This window comes from Sardina pilchardus, chromosome 5 (genome assembly GCF_963854185.1).
Source record: "Sardina pilchardus chromosome 5, fSarPil1.1, whole genome shotgun sequence".
In the NCBI taxonomy this organism is placed as follows: domain Eukaryota; kingdom Metazoa; phylum Chordata; class Actinopteri; order Clupeiformes; family Clupeidae; genus Sardina; species Sardina pilchardus.
The window spans coordinates 33,196,480-33,221,158 of NC_084998.1; the positions used below are offsets into that span (position 1 = coordinate 33,196,480).

The following is a 24,679-nucleotide window of genomic DNA, read 5'->3' on the forward strand; positions in this document are numbered from 1 at the left end:
AGTAAAATCCATTCGTCAATTTTTATGTTTGAATAAATTATATTGGTCGAGGTGTCACTTCTACAACGTTACACCATATTTGTTGGTCAGAGATAATCATGGCACGATTACAGTGTAAAAAGGCGAATATTCTTTCTAATTCTTTTTTTTTTTCATTTGTCACTCCGTGCCCTTCTGTGTCACGCTGTTATCGATGACGTTGCTCGCCTGCACCGTGTAACGTGGCGTCCGCATAGTTCAACCTAACTTAATTCTCATTTTGCAACTCATGGCATTTGGAACAGTTAACTTCTACAGAAATGTCCGTCCGAAATGATAATTGCAAAATATCTTGTTACATTTTTGATAATTGCAAAAAACAACGAGTTTTCAACTGTTGTAAATTCTGTACAAAATAGGTTTAGCTTTTCACACATTCGACCCAGCGAGCCGTTTGAACACTTCTGACTTAAATATTTACATGCGTATTTTGCCCATCTTTGTATTAATGCTGCTATATTGTGGCATTGCAAAATTTGAGCCTTAATAGTCATAAAGCCGGGTAAAGACCCATCACAACAACCATCACAAGTATCCTGTAGAAACTACAGGACCAGCAAGGTTGGTTGTTACACCTCTCGCCTTTCATTCCAGAGCAAGCAATGGATTGGAGCTGGGGAGGAATTTCAGTCTGAGTTAGAGAAGTCCATTCAGTCTCTCTGTGTTGGTCATTTACTTGAGACAAGGGGGAATATTTTTTTCTTATTTAGTTGGCTTGCTTATTTTAGTTTAGTGTGATCATTTATGTTGCTCTAAAGAGAGAATATCGGATTCACCAACTCTTTAACACAGCTAACGGGTTAGCTGCGGGACACCGAGCAATTTCACTAGGAGCTCCAGTTCAAATTCAACACCCTGCCCTCAACTACTGCAGTCATGTCTACGGCAGGAGATTTTGGCAACCCATTGAGGAAATTCAAATTGGTGTTTCTTGGCGAACAGAGTGGTAAGTATAGTAAAACATATAAAATGTGTTTTTACTTTTGTTTGCACCTACTGAAAATACATAAACTTGTTGGCTGCTTAGCTAATAATAGCAGGCTAGCCCGTTAGCTACCAAGCTAATACCAGCTCTGAAGGCCAGCGTTCCATTTGTCGCATAATCCTGTGTTCGAATCTGGATAGCTAACTAGCGGTCTGGGTAGGGTAATAAAATGTCAAAATTGAGCTTCTTATAACTTTCTTCTTTAAGCTTCTAAACGAATGGCATGCATATACATTGGATTATATACATGTTATAAATAGAATTAGTTATCATTGAAGCTAAACAACTAGATTACTTAGCATGACAAATCAGTAAGGAATAAACAGACACAATTCAGCAGGCTAACCAGCTTGCTAACCTAGCTTGTGCTGCGTTACTGAAGTGTTGTACGCTACGGTGCCATTTTCACGTATAAGATCAGACTTTCTTGGATCAAATGTGACACTCTGTCATGTACATATGTTGGTAAATTAGATGCTAACCTAATCTTCTGATCCAGAGAAGGGAAACCGTTAATGCAACTAGCCGATCAGCATTAGTCAATTGCTAACAACCCCCATCCAACTACTATCGGCATCGACTTTAATCGGCAATTTATGTGGTTAGTTAAATATGAATGTGACATGTGACAGCTCTCTAGTGAAACAGCCTAACTTAGTGTGGACTTGCAACTGACATATCTGTAAAGCTTACAGTAGGCCTATCAGATCCAAATCTACAACATCTTTGACTTATCTTTGCTTAGTCTGGCTAACTCTACTGACGAGGTCTTCCGTCATTTAAGCATAGCAGAATAGCAATGGATAAGTATTCCTATCGACACGAGAGGGATCATATTTCCTTTTCCTTGTAAACAACCATCATAGCTAGTGGTTTAGCTAAAGCACTGAATTCCATTAGACTAATTTCTAAACCAATTTCATTTGCCACTCCTAATGTCCCATGCGTAGATATTTCCATTTAAAGTTGTGTTTAAGCCTTCATTTGTTGTTTTTCATACGGTCTGTTATTACCGAAAGTATGCAACATTCACTTATCTAAGTATCCTCTGCTACGAAGTTGCTATTGTGCTTATTAAGTCACTAGTGTGCCGTTACTTTCCACATGATTGCATTACACACCCTTTCATTACAGCTTTCCTTTAGAGTGAGTCAATCTGTTCTCTAGTATGTCATGTGGGATGTTGTGCAATAAGGTGTTCCATGTGTAAGAAACTCAATACGTGTTGTGGTGTCTTGTTGGACTGTCCATTAAAAATTAACAGTGACCGTCATTATTGGCTGGCTTTCTGGCAAGACAATTTGATGAACGTCACCATGTGCTGCTATTGCGTGTAGACAAGACACTGACCATACCCATTGGGTGTGTCATATGCTGATTTCTGACTAACCATTTATTTTTCAGTATTAATGAACTTGGATTTCTATGAAAATTTACACAGGTACTCATCTAATACAGAAATGAGGGTTTTGGCCCTGTAAAGTAGTCATTAACAGTGTTGGGCCTATTCAACTAGAAATTCCTTCAATGGTCTTTGTAAAAGCTTCAGTGTTTTATGTCTATCCGGCTTATAGATGTAAGCATCTGTTTACATCTGCTTTAATCTCTGTAGTGCTACATCACTCCCCTGCATGAGTGACATGTATGTTGATTGAGCATTTTATGTCAGCCTGTCATTTTGGTGGTCGCCTCCTCAACTCCACCAACCCTTTACAATGCTTCTCTTGTCATTCTCTTCAAAGTGTATGTTTTTTTTGCGTAGCTGTTTATCGATACACTTTGCTGCAGGAGGTTTTGCCGTGAAGTCACGGTGTCTCAGTAACGCTATTTACGCACAGTGTGCTACTGTCATCATGTCCCGGGCTTGCTGACAAAACTTGCAGCATGGGCTGCTGTGTAGTGGTACGGCAATTATAGAAGTGAATACAGAACATGACATCCCCCACTGCTTGGTCCATCAGTTCTTATGCCACTTTACCAAGTGGTGCACAACAACGTTGGCTGTAAATCAGGCGGCGAAGCAGGCAGGAGGCGAGACAGAGAATACTGTCTTAATCTGCGGCGGTGAGCAGAAAGTAATGAAACTATCGTTCCTTGGACAAAAGCTCCTATTGATTTGGGAATATAAAGAGCTCAAGTCATGGAACGCCCAGCCTGCCTGTCTCGCTCTGCTCTCTCCTCCCTTTCTCCTGTTTCACGCTTCCACCCCTTCCCACGTCTGGGCCTGTTTTCTATGCCTTCTCTCTCTCTCTCTCCACCTCTCTCTCTCTTTCTCTCTCTCTCTCTCTCTCTCTCTCTGTCTCTCTCTGTCTTCCTCAGCAGTTTCTTTCTGAAGGTTTCTGGGGAAAAAATCCTCTCCTTTGATAGATTGACCATGTTATTTGGCCAATTTCAGTATATATCAGACAGATGAGATGTATTGGTTTCAGCCAGAGGGCTGGGCTTCCTTAAGAGATGAGTACACTTTAAGTTAGCCTGGTTGTTGTGGAGATTAAGCTATGTGATCTCACTAGGGTTCAGGAACCCTAAAAACTCAATCTGCATTGATGGAACTTGTAGAGCTTATGTAAGTGCATGCATGCATACAGTATATGTTTTCTTTTACAAGGACAAAGAGAAAACATTTCTCCTTTTGAGGAACCTTGGGATTAAACTGTAGGTGAATTCATGTATGCAAAAACTCTTGTCTCTGTAGGCAAAGGCATTCACTATTCCAGATTCCCTATTCATGTCATGTACTGATGCATTGCCAGTCACAGACTAGCATAGCTGTGTGAGTCGTCTGGGAGAGGTGACTCGTAGCCTTGTCCATTTCACCCTTGTCAAAGTACATTTCTGAGTGTGTCTGCTACCTCATTGTTTTGGGTTTAACTAATGCCTGTGGATGTTCCGTTAGAACCACATACCTCTTCCTTAGTGAAAATCCTCTCCACTGCACACACCAGAGCATAGGAGTGTTATCTTTCTCACAGCTCAGACTCTGTGTGTGCTGTCTGGTTTGCAGAAAGGAAAGGAGGAGATATGGCCGAGACAAGATGAACAAGATAACTTTTGCACAGATTTCTCCCGTAGCCTTCATCAAGTTTATTTAAGCTAGCAGTTGCCACGGAGATAGAGCTCAGTCATTTGGCGCACACACACTGGCTTTCCTTCTCAGTCTGTTCCTGTCCTTTTGTATTTCCATATGCAGAGTCAATCTGCATCATAATGAGGGAGGGATTTCTGTATGATATATTGTTTTCCCTACTGACTTAACTCATTAAGTAAGGTTCGTATCGTTTTACATAATTTAGCTCAAGTTTCAGCAGCTGGAGTTTTATTATGTTGTGTAAACCTGTTTTAAGTGGCATGCTTGTTTCAGTATGATTACACTGTGAAAGCTATTCCTCCATCACATCAGCACAAAGGGTGTTTGGTGGCCAGAGCAATTGTGCTTGGTCAGATGATGTCTTACACATGTACTTAGACTCACATATCTGGTTTTAAGCATACTGAAGAGGATCTTGACCTTCCTGCCTATGGGCCATCTCATGAAGCGTAGACGAGGGCTACATCAGCATTACACTGTATGTGTGTTCTGTTTGACGTATTGAGGTATATTTGGAAGTTTACTTTTTCCACATTACATGATGAGTATCTCGCGTTATCTCTGGACACAGTGTGACAGTTCCTCAAAGCCCGCTCCCCAGCCATGAGTTTACATATCTGTGAATATAGGAGTTCCTCCTGGGCTTTGTGGGAAGTATTGTTATGTGGTACGAGTAGCGTACATCCACTATCCTCAACATTGCGGCCGCATTATGTCCTCCATAAAGCGCGGTCTATGGGCTACACTCGATGAAAACAAATCCACGTGGCTGTATTTGTTCATTGGAAATGTATTGAACTATTCCGTTGAGCGAGATAGAACAATGAAAGAGCTACAGTCTGAAGTCGACAACAGCTGGATTGAGCGAGTGCCCGTGCTATTTACAGCTGGCTCATAGAAAAATGACCCTACCGGATGGCTGAATAATATGTGATTTCTTTTAATCCCCCTCCGTTGTCCATGCATTTGTTTTCACCTAGTTGTCCCAAATCACAAGTAGTTGTGATGTTGAGACTGAGAGCATTGAAACCCCAGGAGCACAACAGGGTTGTGACCATAGAGTCTCATGTCATCATGAACTGCTTTATGGCTGCCCCTGTAATGCTTTTGAGAAGCAGTCTAGCAGGGCTGCAGGTGTTCCCCACCCCCATGACAGTTCAAATGGTGGTGGTGTTTTTTTTCTGTTTTTTTTTTCTAAAGGATCTACCTAGCAAACTGTAATTAACATTCCATGCACCTGGACCTCTGGAAAATCAGTAGTGTGTAATTATGCTTGTGAACAGCTGCTCGTGTGTGTATGTGTGTGTGTGTCAGTTATGCATCCATAATTCTCACCATGGTCAAAGTTCAAATGACCGTGAGAGCTTTCAACTTATTTTCATCAGCTCGGTGAAGCAATGCAGGTGGAAATAAACAAGATTATTAGCTGAATTTATTCATGGGACAGGGCCTGTTCCCATCACGGTCATGTGGGGAAGCTGTATTTCAGGGCCATTAATCCTTAATGAGCTGTGAGGAGGTGTCTACCTTGACTGTAGTGGAAGTCATATGAATTATTCATGTTTTTACGCCTACTCCCTAATAGAAAAAAGCAGAGTAGCTTTTAAGACGAATTTGAAAAAATCCTGCTCAGGAAACTACTCCTGTTGCCTTGTGTCATCACTCTGGCTGAATATTTTAGAGGAGTTGGCTCTTCAAACATTTACACAAAAAGTATCTGCCTTTGTCTGAGCTCCCGTTTTATAAAGTGGGTGCTATTTGAGTACCCTACCTGTTCTTCGTCAGAGTGCGGGGCCTCCAAAGGTATGAATGAGCAAGTGTTGTTGCTAAAAGCGGTAGGTGCATGCAGTCAGACTCCAGGAATGCGGGGTGATTTTTCCACACTTGAGGAGGATCAGATCCTCGTGTCCTATCACGTATGTCTGTATGTGCTGCCTCTCACCACTGACAGGGACTTGTGGCCCTTGATCCTTTCATGTCCCTCCAGGCTACCCTTCCACTTGGACTCAACTTGACCGCTCTTATGGAACCGTACATATCTGCTTTCAAAAGCACACATACGTTCCTCTCTCCAAACAAACAAACAAACAAACTAAAGATCCATAACAGTCCAGAGGAGCAGCCCCATATTTCCCCCCCGGGCCATCACCCAGTCCTGGCTGCCACAGCTGTGTTGTGTTGCACTGTGCTGTCCTCTCTTGCAGTGCTGTGTTGTGCTTTGCTGTGCAGTAATGTGTTGTGCTGTGCAGTGTTGTGCTGTCCTGCTGTGCTGTGCAGTGAAGTAATGCTGTGCAGTGCAGTAATGCTGTGCAGTGCTGTGCTGGTGAGTGGCAGACTTCCGTTACAGACAGTGGCCTCACAACCATGCACAGCAGTGACGCAGCAGAATAAAACTGGAAACGGCAACTACAAACCAGTTGCAAGAGAGGCCTCTCTCTCACTCGCTCTCACTCACTCACACACACACACACACACACACACACACACACACACACATTCTGTCTCTCCCCCTTGACAAAGTTTCTTGACGTGGCACTCCTAGAAGCAGCTGTCACCTATTCCTCGGGGGGACAAGAGAAGGGCGGGGTGACAGGCAGCTGGATGAAGGAGGACTATCTCTTCTGTTCCACCCATTGCTGCCCCCTTGCCTTACCCCTAAGTGACTGACTTGTGTGAGCAGGAAGGCCCTGCCTGCATTCCTCTGTGGGGTGGAAGGGTGGCGGCAGGGTCGCGACCCCAGTCGTGTCCGATAGCTAGCGGGTCCTTCCAGCCGGCTCTGACTCTACAGCTGGGATAGCAGCAAGCATGGTGGTGCAAGGCTGAGCTCAACCCACAAACTATTTCACATCAGAGAAAGAAATTATACTGGCATGGCATTCTCAAATGTTTTTTCCCTTGCCCGCTTGCCCGCTTGCCAGCTTGCAGTTGTGCTTCATCTGTGTATTTTTGTGCATTTAGTTCCCTGTGTGTGCTTTCAGACTGGTGGAACGTTTTGTAGTTGGGGGATATATGGGGGAAGCGATTGATGTTGGGGGAAGTACCTTGTTTGTGTGTCCTGACTGTCTGTACAGCTTTTTTTAACTTTCATAGTTTTGACGTACTTCTGTCATTCCCTACACTAGCCACAGAGTTCCTGTGAGTTTACATTTGTGTGGACATCAGAAATCAGGCCACATTACTGTGTGAATGTGCATCATTGAGCATAGCTGTTATCAGCATCGGTGTGTTTGTAGTAAGGAAATATTCTAATTCGTATTCGGTGCAGCTGAACCTCTATCACACGGCCTTTCTGCCCTCTGAACAAGCAAGCAGTGCCCCACTTTGATGGGGATGTTATCAGTATGTGGTTGTCTTGAGAGCAACGAGCACAAGCACAGTGACACAAGGTGACATCCTGCCGCGCCAGCACGGGAAGCGGACATGCTTATTGCCTTCAGTTTGGACCCTGTGTGTTTGCACAGTGGTTATGGTGTTTAGCCACATCATAGTTACTCTGCTTCACATCTGCATGTCAACTGGTGGATCAATCAATCGTGGCTGTGGAAGTGACCAGTTTGAACCCAAATGAAACAACATATAAACTTCTTAGTGCAAAGTGTGCAGGATTTAAGATGGATTAGATTGATGTAGCTCCTCTGATGGCCTTAAGATCACTCATGCAACATTGATAATGCAACACTGATAAGCCTCCTGCTCTCTTTTTCTGTTTCAGTGGGGAAAACGTCATTGATCACGAGGTTCATGTACGACAGCTTTGATAATACCTACCAGGTAAGTGAGCGCACCCTTTGTTACTGGTATGCTGCAATATCCTTTAAGAGGGGGATTATTCATTTGAGTTTAATAGTCACTGCAACACTTGCAAGTATATTTATCAGTGTGGGAATATGGTTATGGATGTGACCTGTGTTTCTGACTCTCCCCCCCCCCCCCCCCCCTTTCTTTTTTTAACCTGCGCCTGTTTCACAGGCCACAATAGGAATCGATTTCTTATCGAAAACCATGTATCTCGAGGACAGAACAGTAAGTACATCCTTCTTTTTTTTAGATTGATTTGAATGTGTACTAGCTATAGTGTGATTTATATGTGGTCTACTGTGATTATGTTGAGGTTATTCAATCAGTCATGTTAAAGATGCTGTGAGCATTCCTTTCAAATTTCCACAACGAGGACCCCCGTATGTGTCCATTCAATCCATCCATGTATAGTGTTTAAGCTAAATGATTGGCTAGCAGGGACGTCCATCACTTTGGAACCGCCCTCATTTGCTCGTCCTTTAACATGCTGAAGCTTTAGTCATAGAATCAAGTGAAACCAGACTTTATGTATATACTGCCTTTTGTGCAATATTGTAATACAATGTGCATAACAGAGTAAATGATAAATGTGCAAAACAAAAATACAGATAAATCTAGATCTATAAAGAAAACCAGACTTGTGTATAATAATAAAAAGTGAATAAAACAAATAAAACCAATTGGGAGAACTGGCATATTAGTTGTGTTGAATGTTGTAAGTAGCATTACGTTAAAATTATTTCTCACAGCATCTTTCAAATCAGAGTAACTCTGCTTCTGATGTGTGAAGTTGTCTGAGCACCAGTGTTTTAAAAAGGAATCTAAACGTGAAATAAAAGCATCTAAATAAAAGCATCTAAAAAGCAAATGCATCTAAAAAAATTACAATATCATGGAAAAGTTCATTTTGTCCCATAATTTATTTGAAAAATAATCTAGATTCATTGCACATAATCTTGATGGTTGCAGTGTATAGCTCATGGAAATCAAGCCAATTCAGAATCTCAAAATCTCTGTGTAGGGCAACCGGCTTTTCTATGATGTTCAAATGTTTTGAGATGCACTTGCATAAGCCCCAGGACTGTGTATATTAGTGTGGTGTGAAATGAGAATGAAATGAAATGTTTTTAACATGGATCGCAGCGTTACTGCAGGCACTATTGGTAGATGGAATGCAAGTGGTGTGTTGAGTCTTGCCGGTTGTTGATCTAATGTAACACTTGTGCTGAACTGAGTCTGAGTCTACAACTCTACAAATCAATTACCCAGGAACTAATGTGAACTTTATTTCAACATAGGCTACTTAAAGGCATTCATTATAAAATGTCCACTTGAGAGCAAAACTAGATGTGATGCGGCTGATGCAAGTGAAGCACAAAATGGCTGTGTGATGTATTAAATCAAGAATGGCAGTGTTTTATATCAAGTCAGTTTACAAACCAGTGTTCAACACCAGGTTGGTGTACTGTAGGCATACGGTAATTAAGAGCTCAAGTGTAGACAATATAGTCTGAAGGTCCATTTATTGTCCAGGCCTATTTGGATGCTGACACTGGGTAAGCACTTCTCAGGTTTGGACAAGCAAATTGGAGTGCTCACTTGCCCAGTGGGAAATGATTTGTCCAGCCCTGTGTAGGCGTGCGGTAGACATGACGTATCGAACACGCCCTAATGTCTGCTCGATTCTGTCTGGGCAACTTCCTGCCCACCCTTACTGGGATTGTGGGATATCACCCTGATATGAAGGAGCCTCATACTTGTTTTATTATCATACCTTCATTATCAATCTGTTGATGGTGAATTGAAAAAGCACATAATAATATAATAAGTAATGATAATAAAATCTCTCTAATCTGAGTTGTTTGAGTAAACGGTGAAAGGGCGTTAACCTCTTCCTCCCTGAGTGTGTGTGTGTGTGTGTTTGGAGAGGTGGATAGCCTGTGTCCCCCATCCTTCCAGGTCCAGGGTAGAGCCTCCTCTCCCTCCACTCCCCTTCCTCCACGGCTGCCTCCCACTGCGCTCTCTTTCTTTCTCTCCATTCTTTCAGTCGCTCCTCCTTTTCCCTCTCAGTTTCCCATCTAAGCCCTCACACTGTTTTACAGCCATGTTGACTTATTTAGATCTTATTTGTTTATGTTACTTATTTGGTTAAAGCTGATCAGCTACTATTTGGTTTCTACCTTCAAAACCTCTGATTTGCATACCAGCATGTGCATGCCTGCCTTTGTGCATTTTGTTTTGTTTCTTTTTTTTTTTTTTCTTTTCTTAATCTCTTGAAGTCAAGTCTCTTTCTTTCTGTCTTTGTCTATCTTTCCTCTCCTCCTGCTCTCTCTCTCTCTCTGTCTCTCTCTGTCTCTCTGTCCCTCTTTCTTCTCTTCTGTTTGTTTGTGTTTGCGTTTCCCCTTTATCATTTGTGCCATCCCACACAGATCAGGTTGCAGCTGTGGGACACGGCGGGGCAGGAGCGTTTCCGTAGCCTCATTCCCAGCTACATCCGCGACTCGGCCGCCGCCGTGGTTGTGTACGACATCACAAGTAGGTACCCCACCGGGCAGCCCTGCCCTGGTGCGCTGACCCCCCCTGCCCTTCGTCCAGTTCCCTCCTTCTCTCACCACTTCCTCTTCCCCCCTCCCCCTTCTCTCCCCACCCCTTCTTCTCTTCTCTCCGCTCTCTCTCTCTCTCTTTTGTGCTCTCTCTCCTCTCCTCCTCTCCTCCTTTTTCTCCTCTTTCTCCTCCTCTCTTCTATGCTCTCCTTTCTCTCCTCCCTCTCTCTTCTATATCCTCTCTCTGTCTCTTTCTCTCTCTCTCTCTCCTCTCCTCTCTCCCCTCTCCTCTTTCTCCTCCTCTCTTCTATGCTCTCCTTTCTCTCTCCTCTCCCTCTCCTCTCTCTGTCTCTTCTCTCTCTCTCCATCCCTCGCTCCCCGTTCCTCCTCCTCCTCCTCCTCCTCTGCTCTCTCTGGTGCTAACACGACTGGCTAGGTGCGGCTGCAGCTTTGGGACACGGCAGGCCAGGAGCGTTTCCGGAGTCTCATCCCTAGCTACATACGAGATTCCACTGTGGCCGTGGTTGTCTTTGACATCACAAGTGAGTGTGGAGAGAAAAACAATCGAAACCCCCCGAAACGCGCCGACAAGCGTCGATGGAAGAAAAGCAGGACCAGACAGCGCTGTCTGGCTCGTCCTCCTCAGACGTGCCTTTCTTTTCTTTCGCTTCTTTTGCTTCCTGAGTCCAACGCTTCTTTTGCTCATTTGGTTTTTTTCTCTCCCACTTTTCTGTCCCCTTCATTTCCATGTGGCCCTTTGAATTCCTCGTTCCCTTCTTTTTTCCTTGTCGTCTTGTGACTATGGCGTGCTGAGCACACTCAGAGCTTTTGCCATCCGTTTTGATGTCATTTCATTGGTTACACTGTTTTTAGTTGAATCTTTAGTTGTTCTAGATCAAGAGTTGAACAGATCAGCTGGGGTTCCATGGAAGGCCATGTTGGGAGACTTCCTTTAAATGTGTGCATAAATGAATGTAGTGGAACCGCTACTTTTTTGAAGTTGCCTTTCCATATATCTATAGTATATCTCTAGCCTATACTTTAGCAGGGACATGCACAGTACATTGCGACATTTTTGTTTTGTCCTTTGCATAACTGCATCAGATGTGTCTGTGGTCTTTAAGAAAGTCTAGTTGGGTTCTTGTAATTGGGACTTGTCTGATTCTCTTATGTCTAAACATGGGTGCAGTGCAGCAATTTGCAGAGTGTGCAGCATCGCACCACAAAGCGTGCGCCTCAGTTTGTTGGTTTTGGAACTCCGATGACGATAGTCATAGAAGTAATGAGTGTAAGAAGATCACAAGACTCCAAGCTCCTGTGAAGTATATTGTAGATGGGATTTGTAGTTTATTTCTTGTCAGTAGAGGAGTTGTGTTTCCTTATTGTGACTGCTTCATTGCTTTTGTCTTATTTTCTTATGCTTTCCTCTACAAGCACCAAACACTCCAGAGTCATTTAAACATCATGACCTATCATCAACTGCCAGTTGAACTAAAGCACCTACTATTGTTTTTCTTCCCCTCTTTAACGCTACCGCTCTCTCTTTCTTTCTTTCTTTCTTTCTTTCTTTCTTTCTCTCTCCCGCCCTCGCTTCCTCCCCATCTGTCAAATGTCATGTTAGATGTCAACTCCTTCCAGCAGACCACAAAGTGGATCGATGATGTCAGAACAGAGAGAGGAAGTGATGTCATCATCATGCTTGTTGGGAACAAGACAGATCTTGCAGATAAAAGGTTTGGACTATTGTATTATGAGGTTTGAAATGACTGTGGCCATAGTTATATATTGTATTGTTCTTAAGTCGTTTTTTCTGACAAAAGGTTTTAATTTCACCATCCAGACAATTTAATATATTTGAATAGAATGCCCACCATTGTCTAAAGCCATGGCCATGGTAAATGTACCTAACAGGCCAATTGCTGTTTGTTGAAAGTGTAAAATGAAAGTTCTTCCCAAGAGTACTTCATTCATTGGGCCAAATGAATTGATTTCACCCCTCTCGTTTGCTGCAGGCAAGTATCAATTGAGGAGGGCGAAAGGAAAGCCAAAGAACTAAATGTAATGTTTATTGAGACAAGTGCTAAAGCAGGCTACAATGTGAAGCAGGTGAGTGTGTGTATGTGTCTGAGTCGCGAGCTCCAACATGCTGCTGCTGCTGCTGATCCTACCTCTCTAGACGTCCTCCACAAGGGCCCACAGGTACACTAGTCAATGAGCGTTCAGTTCAGTTCAGTTCAGTGCAGTGCAGTGCAGTGCATTTCCATGAAATTGAGTTAAATTCAACTTCTCTAAATGTATTCATTTATTTATAATGTCATTAACAGTTGACATTGTCTTAAGACTCTGCCCTCTCTGATTGAGAGAAGGCTAATTCGTATTGAGGCAGGTCATCTGTGACTGAGAGAAAGCCAACTTGTCTTGCGTCATTGGGTGGAGTCGGAGTTGTCTAATTAGAGGTTACTCCTCCAGAGTGCAACTTCAGATGCAGCTACTCAGACATTTGGACATGTATGTCAAGCAACAGCCCTACAGTATGTGTGGGCCACAAGAGCAATTCAGACACAGGTTGACACAAGTTTCTCTAAAACTGGAAGAGGATCTTTTCAAGACCTAGGTAGGCCTTCACTCTCATCACATGCGTACTGGGAAGACAGCTTAGGGGGAGACCACATTGGGTCTGTGCAGGCTTAGTTTCCATGGGAACCCCCGGGATTGGACAGAAACAGCCACAGCAGCATCGAGGGCCGTGGCAAGCTTCTTTCATTTCAATGTTCTTACTCTGTTTCTCTCTTTGTCCCATGTGTATGTGTGTTTGTGTACATGCGTATGTGTGTGTGTTGGTGGGAACGTGTGTGTGCGTACTGTATGTGTTTGTGTGTACGTGGGTGGCATCTTCTGTTGTCCCAGACAAATCACCACAGAGGAGGGTGAGCAGAGAGCTAAGGAACTGAATGTTCTGTTTATCGAAACGAGCGCAAAGACAGGATACAATGTCAAACAGGTAGAGAGAGCGCATGAACTTTGACCTCTGCGCTCATGAACACCATCACGCCTTGCTCGCTCGCTTGTGTGCTGTAATGCATCAGGGAGACTCTCTGTCCAGTCATTGTAAAAGATCACTCTGGCTTTCAACTATCAAGCTCTGCATCTGTAAAAATGAGTCTCGGTGGATCAATTGAACAGATAAAAGATGTTGTTATATTTTTAATCAAGTGGGTTTTTAATCTCATCTTAATTTTTTGCTCACGATAGTCAGTAGACAAATTTGCATGGTTCTGACTCTCCAGTAAATGAATCACGTCACACATTCATCAAATCTTTTTTATTTATTTTATTTTATTTATTGATTCATGACCAATATGTCTGATCATTTAAGATTTTCACCCTTCTGGAGTAATTTGTGCCCGCTTTGGTTCGTTTGTGTTGCACACGTTTATTTGACCTTTCAGCCATGCCACTAAAATGCCATTTGTTTATCTGGTGTGTGCTTACATATACACAGCTTTTCTTGAGCTTTCATTGTGTGTTAACCGAGGAATATCTTAACACAATGTCAACATGTCCTTATAACAGACCGGGAAGAGATGCACGGTGTGTTGCATGCTATGCATTTTGAATAATACATGCCCACCTACCCATTTTTTTTGTCACATCAGATCAGTGGTTCTCAAAGTGTGGGGTGGGCCCAGGTTGATCAGGGTCTGAGTACCACTAAAGTTTGAGTCCCACTGCATTAGATTAAAATAAATTGACAACGATGGAGGCTCCACTTATGGAGTTCCAGTCACACCCCGGGGGTGTACACAACTTTGTCAGGCAATAGGACTTCCCTTACCCTTATGATATCCCTACCAACCCCATGATAACGAGTGCCATATCACTTTTATACAACAGTTCTTACTCCAACTGATTGAGTTTAAAGACATCAAATTGTGTCTCCTATTGTTAATGTACATTTTTGTTTGTTCAGCCTCCGTCCAAACAATACTTCCAATCTTAGCCTTTGGTCTCCTATTGTTAAACACACAGCATATCACTTGAGAGCCAAGTTCAGTGAGAGGCTCTGTTTACTTGTGCAAACATTAATTTGTATAGCCTACTTGCCTGTCTATAGACTGCCATAGAAACATTTGGGGTCACTTAGAAATTTCCATTCCACTCTATTATAGACAAAGCTGAGACACCAGCGGAGATCAGTTGCATTGTTTTTTTACATTCATTACATAATTGCAAAAGGGTTTCTCCAATGTTTTCTCAGTTTGCCTTTTAAAATGATATCGGGTTAGTAGACAGAATATGCCTTTGGAACAGTGAATGAATGGCTGATAATGAGCAATGTAGTTATTACATTAAATATCAGCCATTTCTTTCTACAACATTGATCTACAACATGTGTGACATTTCTAAGTGACCCCAAACTTCTGAACGGTAGTGTATATCACATTCTAAATTGAACACTCTCCCTACTCCAGTTCTGTTTTCCCTGTCAAATGTGGCGTCTCTCATTTTGAATTAATGGAACATTCATATCAGAGTGATAGCAGTAAAGAGTCTGTATGTGCTGGGATATCTCCTATCTGGGACGCCTCTCAACCTATGAGAATAAAATAGTTTGACCAGACCTAACTTTTGTGTAATTCATTGTAAAATTAGCAAATTGGAGGAAGGTTCCTAATCCCAAAGAGGTAGGATGGCAGATTACATGGGGGTTTGAATTCTCCAGGTGATTTTAAGATAGTGTATTGATATAATATGACAATAGATTAAAAAAAAAAAAAAAATAGATAAATGAAAACGTTTCAACAGTTTTAAGAAGTTGGTAAACCTACATTAAGCTAAATAGTAATGATAACAGTAATATAAATAAGAATATCAAATATCTATAATACAAATAAACAAACAACATAAATATACAAACCATAACTGGTAGGAATTCAGGTGTTGGTTGTTAAATGCAAGAGGATGTGACACCAGGTAAGTAAATGAAGCAGGTGATGGCTGGGTGCTGGGATTTGCATGCGGGGTGTGTGTGGTGCCGCTGACCATAAAGCCGTGTCTGTGACCATGGATGGGGTTAGTGATGTTGGTTTGTTTAGTTGTTTGTTTGTTTTTTAGTGCTGATGTTGTTTGTTTCTCCCACAGCTCTTCAGACGTGTGGCCGCTGCACTGCCTGGCATGGAGAGCAACCAGGACAAGAGCAGAGAAGACAGTATCCTTCCTCTGAGTGTGTGTGTGTGTGTGTGTGTGTATGTGTGTGTGTGTGTGTGTGTGTGTGTGTGTGTGTGTGTGTGTGTGTGTGTGTGTGTGTGTGTGTGTGAGAGACTAGGGATGGGTATTGATGATCGCCGATACCATTCCATACCTCAAAGGTATTGTTAAGCTACGTTCGGTATTTATTAGTGACATTGTATGGCTTACACGCTATCAGGCTGTTTGTGTTGAGAGGGGGATGATATGATTCTTGTCGACAAAGTCAGTAGGTCTGAGTTGAGTTGTTGGCGCAATATCCCGTTTATCCTATACTTCATTCTTTAATTTGAATTATTTTGCATGTGCACAAAAGCATTTGTGTGTGTGTGTGTGTGTGCCTGCGTACATCAGCCCATTTGTTGATCTCCTTGACTGGCGTTTCCCAGTGATCGACATTAAGCTGCCACCAGACTCACCAGAGCAGCCTGTCAGTGAAAGTGGCTGCTCATGTTAAGCCTTGCACCACAGCCACCTTTACCAATCTCTCTCTCTCTCTCTCTCTCTCTCTCTCTCTCTCTCTCTCTCTCTGCTCTACCTTTACTGTATGTCCTGTTCTGTCTCTCTCTCCCGCCCCCATTCTTTCTGCACCCCTTCCACTCTCAGAACATGCATTATGTCGTTCTATACCCCCCCCCCCCTCTCTCTCTCTCTCTCTCTGCTCTACCTTTACTGTATGTCCTGTTCTGTCTCTCTCTCCCGCCCCCATTCTTTCTGCACCCCTTCCACTCTCAGAACATGCATTATGTCGTTCTATACCCCCCCCCCCTCTCTCTCTCTATCGTCTCTCTGCTTGTCTTTCGTCGTCGGGCTCAGCATCGCTGCTTCACTAAAGCTCGCATCATCCTCCTCCACTCCTCAGCTGCAGTGTCAATATCCCTGCCTGGGAACACCAAGAGAACACTACCTGTCCATCGTCATTGTCGTCGTCGTCGTTGCCGTGGTTTTTTGCTGACTCACTGAGAAGACCTTAAGCTTAACAAGCACAACGTGGATGTGAATGGTGTTGCTTTTTCTTTTACTCTCTTCTCTATTGTCATGGTTTCATGTTTTTTATTTTTGTTAATTTGTTGGTCTTTTTTTTCTCTTTTATTGTCCATCTCGCGTCCACTTCGGGGTTCGGAGAAGAAGTTGTCGTTGTTTTTGCATAACCTTGTAAAGCACTGTATCATGTTTAATTTAGTGTGTTTACCTATGTGAACGGATGCCCAACCAAGATACTATTGAGAGCACTCGTAACCGTTTAGAGGTGGCCATGAGTTGTGTACAGGACCCACTAAGCAACTGTACCGGCCTCAGTTCAGCTGTGCTGTGTTTACCACACCGTTCTAGGAGCAAATGTTGCGCTCACATCACCACAGCGCAGGATCAGTTCAGGCGTGCAGTCAGCGTGGGTGTAGTGATGCGACTGTACTCCTCTTTCACGAAACCATGTACAGCAAGTTTACACAATTACACCACCATGTGGATCTGCGTGTCTGTCTGCAAGCAAATGCTTTGTTCAGTTTTCACTTTAAAAAATGATGTCACTTTCTTCACTGGTGAAGAGTTGCAACGACACACAGTCAAATTAGACTGCTGTTCTGCCCCTATCTGCCAGTTACAAAATGTTTATAGCTGTGTACATGGTTAAAATTAAACACCCTGTTTGGGTCAGTACATCAAAGTCGGAAGAGTAAGCAACTGTAATGAGAATTATGTTTACAAATGATGGATTTTGATGAGTAAAATTGACTCTCATATTGTAAGCCACTGTGTGGCCTACGAGGTCATGGATTGGTTGGCCAGACTGCCATGGCAACAAGACGAGTACTTCCTGGTCTGAACAGTTCCCAGAATTCTCCTCTCTTAGCTTACTTTTACCTCAGCTGCCAGGTCACTTTTCTTTTTTTTGCAGGTTCTTTCTTTCTTTCTCTCTTTCTTTTTTTTCAATTGAGACTTTTCATAATTCGTACCAGATTAAGTAATCTATAGATTTTAAAAGAGTGTAGATTTAAAAAATGTATGCTTCAAAAACCACAGTAGAGGTTAATAGGGCTTCTTTTGTATATTGAGGGAAGTATCATACATCTTTACTTATATCAGATAATATGCAGCCATGCCTTCTAAGTGTTCCGTTTAGGGCTTCCACTGGTCTGGTTATATTGTTAGCGTTGTAAAGTTTGATTTTCATGTTATATATCGATTCTTTAGACAGAATTCATTTTTTTTTCTTTTTCTTTTTTTTTAATGAAAATTATTGAACATGTTGATCAAGTCAATCATGTTATGTTATATTTATTTGTACTGGATCATATGTCATACTTTTTAATGTTAGCAACAGATTTCTCTTTTTTTTTAAAAAAGCAAACAAACAAAACATGTCCTGCCCCTGACTCATTGACTATGCTAAATCACATGCCACCTAACATCCCAAGGACAGTCAAATCTCTAATTCATGCCATGAACAAACAAACATACAGTGCAATGTGGTGATTTTATGTTGTCATATCAATTGGAAGAAAACTCAAGCCCATGATTTCTCCACCACTATGTGTCCTCCTGTACGTTGTCATGATTTCTGTTTGGACGGGTTTTAACGGTCACTGCTGTGTGCTGTTGTGTGATGCTGTGCACAAAGCCCATGATTTGCACTGCTAGATATCATGTGTGTCTTATTGACATCCCTAATAAAGATCTGTATTTAGTAACTCTGGACACGCAAGCCCTTTCTTTCTAGTGGTTGCTATCTCAGCAAAAAAATAATAATAATAAAAAAAATAAAAATAGAAAAAGACTGCGTGTGATTGTGAGAATCGACACAGAGTTGATTTGACTTTTTTGCTGAACTACCACACGATGTGGGTATTAAGGGTATTGTAAGGCCAAATATCAAGCGGACATTTTGTATGGAATCTACCTGTTTTGTTTTGCCACTTGTAATTGATGCTGTGGCTTGTTAAACAAACACATTGGTTGGTTTAAGTGATTAGAATGATGTGTTCATTGGTCACTGCAAAAGTAGGATAACAATAATTGTTATTTCTTCTGAAAAAACATCAGACCCATCTGCAAAGGGTATAGAAGACTTCCTTACTCTTTGCCAGCTTCTCTCTTGAAGATACACACTGTCTCCCTCTAGGGGTGATACTGGAGTAAGCATGTACAGTGGGGCTCAGAAGTATTTGAACACATGCTGAAGTTGACTAAAAAGAGGAATATAAAATAATATTTTCGAAATTGATCTTAAAATTACATGGTTTGATTTGCATTCAGCTCAATGACCATGATGAACCAGCTAATAGGCTAACTGAAAAAAACACCATGCCAATCTCTAGGTACGGTGAAGGGTATGTGACCATGTAGGGATGTTTTTTAATTCCAAAGGGCACGGGAAGTTTGATGCATAGTATACGGTATCCATGAAATAACTGACCTTAATTTAAAAAATAAAATCTGCCTGCCAATACTGTATTTTAAGGAAAACCATTTATTTATTTGTTTATGATACATTATGCATTCACAAAGAAAATTGGTGTCATTAAAGGTGAGATATTTCCTCATTTTTTTTTTTTTTTTATTAAAGGTGCTAAGATCAATTTCCAAACGATGATTTTATATTCCTCTTTTTAGTCAACTTAAGCATGGGTTCAAATACTTATGAGCCCCACTGTATATTCAACCTGTGTTTGGTACTTTTATAAATCATAAAAAATAAATCAACAGGGCACAGGAGCTGACATAAAATAACTTTATTACATGGCTAAAAAGCATGTATACATGTCCCCATTAGCTGATAAGTCTTGTAATGTACAGTATTTGGAATGATGACTACATGTAGACTAAGGACAGTAAGAAGCTGCAGTGGAATGTCTACAATGCAGTCAATGGTTTTAATGGAGAACCAAAAACCTCAGGCAGTTTCTAACAAATGCTTTGTTCACATTAACATAATGCAAATACAATTATTTCCTTATAAAAATATGAATATAAACAGGGTCACAAGGCTAGCAATGAAGCACATTTTCAGGTTGGTATTTTTGCAAATACTTTCTTACAGTATGTGCCGACCCCATGCTTATTTGTGCCTGCTGTTTTCCTATACATTATGTACAAGTAGTCTCCAAAATGAATAATTATTTGGAGAGGTAGACACTATCTGTGCATGATGAAATACGCTTCATCTATGTGGCTTTTCAAGTGGGTCGTTCCGAATTTAATGAATGTTTTATAACCGCAAAAAACAAATATATATACTGTATATATATATATATATATTTATATATACACACTATATACAGTAATTTCCTGTGCATTAGCCGCATTGTGTATATACTGCAGGACATTTATGCAAGTTAAAAAAAGTCCCCTGCAGCTGGAACAGGACCTGGAGAGAGCGAGGTTTTTTGTTCCATTCATTACATAGTGTACCGCATGAGTGGATGTCCAGAACACCAGAGTCCACTCTTAGAAAAAAAGGTGCCATAAAGAACCAAAAATAAAACAATAGTTTCTGTTGCATACTTCATATATGGCACCCCTATAAATGGTTCTTTAAACCATTTTGAAGAGTTAATCAAAGGAACCCCTGAGGGTCCTCTAAAGCCTGCATGGTTCTATATAGCACCCCAAGAACTCTTTTTTTAAGAGTGTAGGCTACCCCTGAAGTGAGCTGCCTATCATTTTGACCCAGTTGATCAGCGCCACCACTAGTGCAGTTAGTGTTGGTGGTCCAGGGCGGTGGTCCAGGGACCTCCCCTAGCAGAGCCAGAAGGGCATCCACATGAGCGACCGCATGGCAGCGCCAGCAGCCAAGCCAGCCAGCAACCCCAGTGCCACCGACTCGCCTAGGCCATCATCGTACGGCTCATGGTGGATATACACATGCTGGGCCCCTGAGATAGGGGGAGAGGAGAGAGCAAAAGAGAGGTGGGGAGAGGAGAGGAGATATAAGTAATGTATAAACATGTATGAGATCAAATGAATATAATCACAGAAAAAAAAATGCTTTTGTGAAAATGGATGTTTACCTCCAGCACCAGGTTCAACGTAGACGTTGTTGCAGCCGTCCACTCTAACCCGCTGGTAAGTTTCTTGTTGGGGATTATACGCGAGCACCTGAAGAAACAACCAAGATCATCACGATACACATCATAATAAATGTGTACTTACAAACTGCTGTCTAGGAGTAGTGTTCTTTTCTTAATCAGTGAAGAACTATGCAATCTGATTTCCAACTGTACTCTACTGTGTATTTTCATATATAGGCCTACAGTAAGTTTTAAATATTTGGCAAACACATTTGTCCAAAGCAACTTCAAACATATTTGTAGTAGAAATACAAAATACAGAATATAAGCATTCAGTTTTACAGTTTTACATGTCTCTTATGTGGAGTAACAGAGACTAATACTTTGAAAAACTTTAGATGTGCAATCCGCGTTCGACTCAGACTTACCGTGCTACTCTTGGCGTCCATGATAGTAAGACTCCATGCCCTGCAATGAGAGTGACATTAAAATCACTTACATTTTCATTTCATGATTTAGAGGATGATTCCTCCCCAATATTCATTGTATTTGGTTGATTGATAAAAAAAAGAGAGAGAGAGAGAGATCCAACTTACAGCGCCTCGTCTTCGCTGTTGGCACACAGGATGACGTCCGAGCCGTCCTTCATGGTCAGCACCAGCAGGTTTTCTCTGGGGTGGCTGTCCGGTGGGAGCACACCTGTGGGTAGACACGTGGGGGTCAGGGGTCATCTACACAAGGGAACTGCACCCTGGATGACCTTTGACCTTATTGAACAAGTGAGTGAATAAACAGGATGATGCTTTTTCAAATATCATCTGCACATGGAAAGGAGCTATGTAACATACACACAGACTCTCCATCTCTCTCTCTCTCTCTCTCTCTCTCTTTCTCTCTCTCTCTATTTCTATTTCTCTGCCAGACAGGCCACTGAGTAGATGAGCCACTGTCTTTTGAGCTAGATTCTATTCAAGGTCTCTTCTGTTAACACAGGATTTCCAAATTGCCAGTCACCCATATTCTCACCCTAAAGCACTGCACTCGCCTTGCGCCTTGAGACCATATCAATAATTGATGGTTTTCTATAAATGCAGAGAATTACACAGTGCAGCTCTTCTACCTTAAAATAACTCCTTCTGATGCTACACTGACTAACAATACAAGGAATTGATTACTGTAAACCATCTTCTGCAAAAAGTGTATACACTGCAGTACTGTATATCCTGTCCTGTCTATGCACCACCTGTCTATACTTTCTATAATTACATTGCACTTTTCTGCTTTTTGCACTTCTGGTTTAAACACAAACGGCATTTCTATGACTTTGTAGTTGTTCTCTGTACAATGACAATAAAGTTGAATCTAGCGTAATGAAGTGGCGTAGATATCACTGCTTCCGTGGTGCTTCTTTAAAGCAGAGCCACAGGCCTGATCCAGACACAGCTGTGGGACGGAGAGGCGAGGGGCTACTCACCGGCACACTCCAGGCCAGTCTTGACGTTGATGCAGGAGTTCTTCAGACCCACGCGAGTCTCGTAGTCTCTCCGGCTGTCTGACTTGTAGAAGACGAGACTGCCATCGATCCACAGGTCACACCAGTTCAGTTTCCAGCGCTTCAGCATGGAGGCTGTGGGAGGGAAACACAGGTGCTCAACAACAATGGCAACAACAATGACAAAACAACAACAACAAAGATTTACACTGTAAAGAATGAACTTTGTGACATCTGGTGGTTATTGTCCATCAAATGGGCCCTTAGTCCCGATTTAGACAGAGCGTGTGAGCAATGAAAACGAGAAACAGGATTGTCCCTCTCTAATTCTGTGATTAAGAGGTCAGGGCACTCTCTCACAATGCATTACACAAAGTGTACACTCTCTCACAACATCTAAAATTGCTATAGCATTCACAAAGGGAACCCGCTCTCACAACATCTAACATCTCTGAGCTTATTTTCTGTAGCAGCCCAACACATCCCAAATGGCAAAATTTGTTATTGTGAATAAAGAAAGATGATCTATCAAAGTTGTCTATGGAGGCTGATAAACATATAGAGACTTTAGTTTCTGCCAAGACAGACAGTTTATGTGATATGTAGTCTCCCAAAACAACCCCCCTCGACTATTGCTCTGTGTCTTGTGTTCTACATGGGGATGGTTGTATAAAGCTAGCCTGGGCTGCTCAGGAGGTGTTCTCCTCTACATTGAGTCACATCAGACTAGCCACTGACACACAGACAGCTAATCTGATTAGTCTCTCACTGTAATAAGACAACAGTTTCATAACAGCCCTCTCCACCAATAATCACTATTTTCACTACTTTCCTGATAAAATATAGAATCAGTGTCACACTATGTTAAATTATAACCCTGTAATTTAAAGCATAGGTGAAATTATAACACATGCAACTCAGTCATTAACAACTGTTGCTTTGTTGTTATTGCTGAAATTCTTTACAAATCTGTGTCATCGTCTGATGGTGTAGACATCATACTGAAGATATCACCGTACAATTACAAATGGTTATTTTAGTTTGTTACTGTTAGAATGATGTACGCACCTCTCCTATTAACACTTAAAAGAACACATGGAGGATTAGTTTGGTATTCTTTTGCCCCACTGTTCCTTACTATAAGTGTATACCTACTATGTTACTGAAAAACAATAGCAACAACAAAAATGGCACAGGCCTATTCATTGTTTGTAAATAAATATTATCTCTAGCCCGTGATAACTCTCCCAATTCTTTGCAGTACTATTGTAAGAAATGTCACTTACTTTTTCTCCACAGCCAGCCAGACTTCATGAGAGCCATTCTAGTACTGGTTCTGATCCAATTCAAGCACTGAGGCAACAAGGATTCGTAAAATACTTTCCCAGGATATCCGTAAGGTGCCAGAGGAATGTCTCTGTTTGTTTCGTCTCTGTGGAATGTTTCTGCACGCACAGGTGGCAACAGTGGCCTTAAATTGGCTACCTGAGGAGGGCGGGACCAGTGAGAACGTTCTACAGAGCCCGAGTGGGCGGCTGTGTGCTTGTCACTCACCGCTGGGTCAGATGATGAACATTTTTAATCCCCTAATAGAGAAAGAGAGGGAGGTGGCATGGGATGTAGCCCGGCAGATTATCCCGGATTAGCGGAATATACCAAGTACAACTCCACCCCTCCTCCTCTACTCGTCTCATGATGGCACCGATTGGAATTTTCTGCCCATCCAATTCATTCATCTCACACACTATTTTGCCTAGGTGAATGGCAACATAGGTCACATACTGTAGTACACGTACACACACACACACACACACACACACACACTCAGTGACACACTTGAAAGCACACAGACATCAAGAAACATCTTAATCCCTGGGTAAATTTAGCTTCATGGAGAGCAGTTGTAAAACCGTTTCAGTGGGTCATTGGTGGGGACAATGTTTTTTTTTAGCCTGTAGATGTTTAGTCGACTCACATGTGTGATATTGTTAGTTCCAAAAGTTATTTTAGGATGGCACATATTCTGATGAGGACAGGGGCCTTAGGAAAGATCACAATCTTCTGGTTTTCTCCAGAGACAACCTTAACTGTCCTCCTGAACTGTTCCATAACCATCTGTTGATGTCCTGGGATGCCATAATTGCATAGCTACAAATACATGTTAAGATGTATATCCTGTTGAATATCCTGCAAGTGAGTATCACTGTACATCAGAGGTATCAGACTCAAATAAGACCATATCAGTCAGTTTATCATTACCATTAGGCTACTATTATTTATTTTTGTATAATTTTAATTTTCATCATTTATGTATTTTTTTTTTTATTACTGCAACTATTATTATTATTATTATTATTATTTATGTGAGCACCTTGGGTCAATTACACTGTAGGCTAATTTAAGTGTGTAAATAAATATGACTTGACTTGACCTCGATCAAATATTTGAACAATGGGGCTTGGCTTAGTTCTAGAATCC

General features: G+C 41.8%; 2 protein-coding genes across 5 annotated transcripts; one reads left to right on the top strand and one right to left on the bottom strand.

The window, feature by feature from the left end:
* Positions 1–609: 609 nt before the first annotated feature.
* On the top strand, positions 610–18,390 carry rab6a (RAB6A, member RAS oncogene family). Of its 4 annotated transcripts, none has more exons than XM_062537330.1 (8): positions 610–985; positions 7,825–7,883; positions 8,082–8,135; positions 10,340–10,445; positions 12,075–12,186; positions 12,466–12,559; positions 15,596–15,662; positions 16,090–18,390. In XM_062537330.1, the coding sequence occupies exons 1-8, from the start codon at positions 916–918 to the stop codon at positions 16,155–16,157; spliced, it is 630 nt and encodes a 209-aa protein (XP_062393314.1). In that variant the 5' UTR covers positions 610–915; the 3' UTR covers positions 16,158–18,390. The 4 variants fall into 4 exon arrangements, with proteins under 4 accessions (XP_062393314.1, XP_062393316.1, XP_062393313.1 ...); XM_062537332.1 differs by lacking the exon at positions 12,466–12,559 and adding an exon at positions 13,361–13,454; XM_062537329.1 differs by lacking the exon at positions 10,340–10,445 and adding an exon at positions 10,890–10,995.
* A 2,047-nt stretch (positions 18,391–20,437) lies between these two features.
* plekhb1 (pleckstrin homology domain containing B1) lies at positions 20,438–23,524 on the bottom strand. The gene is made up of 6 exons (XM_062535768.1): positions 23,488–23,524; positions 22,184–22,336; positions 21,306–21,408; positions 21,138–21,177; positions 20,710–20,797; positions 20,438–20,574 (listed from the first exon to the last, which is right to left on the bottom strand). The coding sequence occupies exons 1-6, from the start codon at positions 23,522–23,524 to the stop codon at positions 20,438–20,440; spliced, it is 558 nt and encodes a 185-aa protein (XP_062391752.1).
* Positions 23,525–24,679: the final 1,155 nt, after the last annotated feature.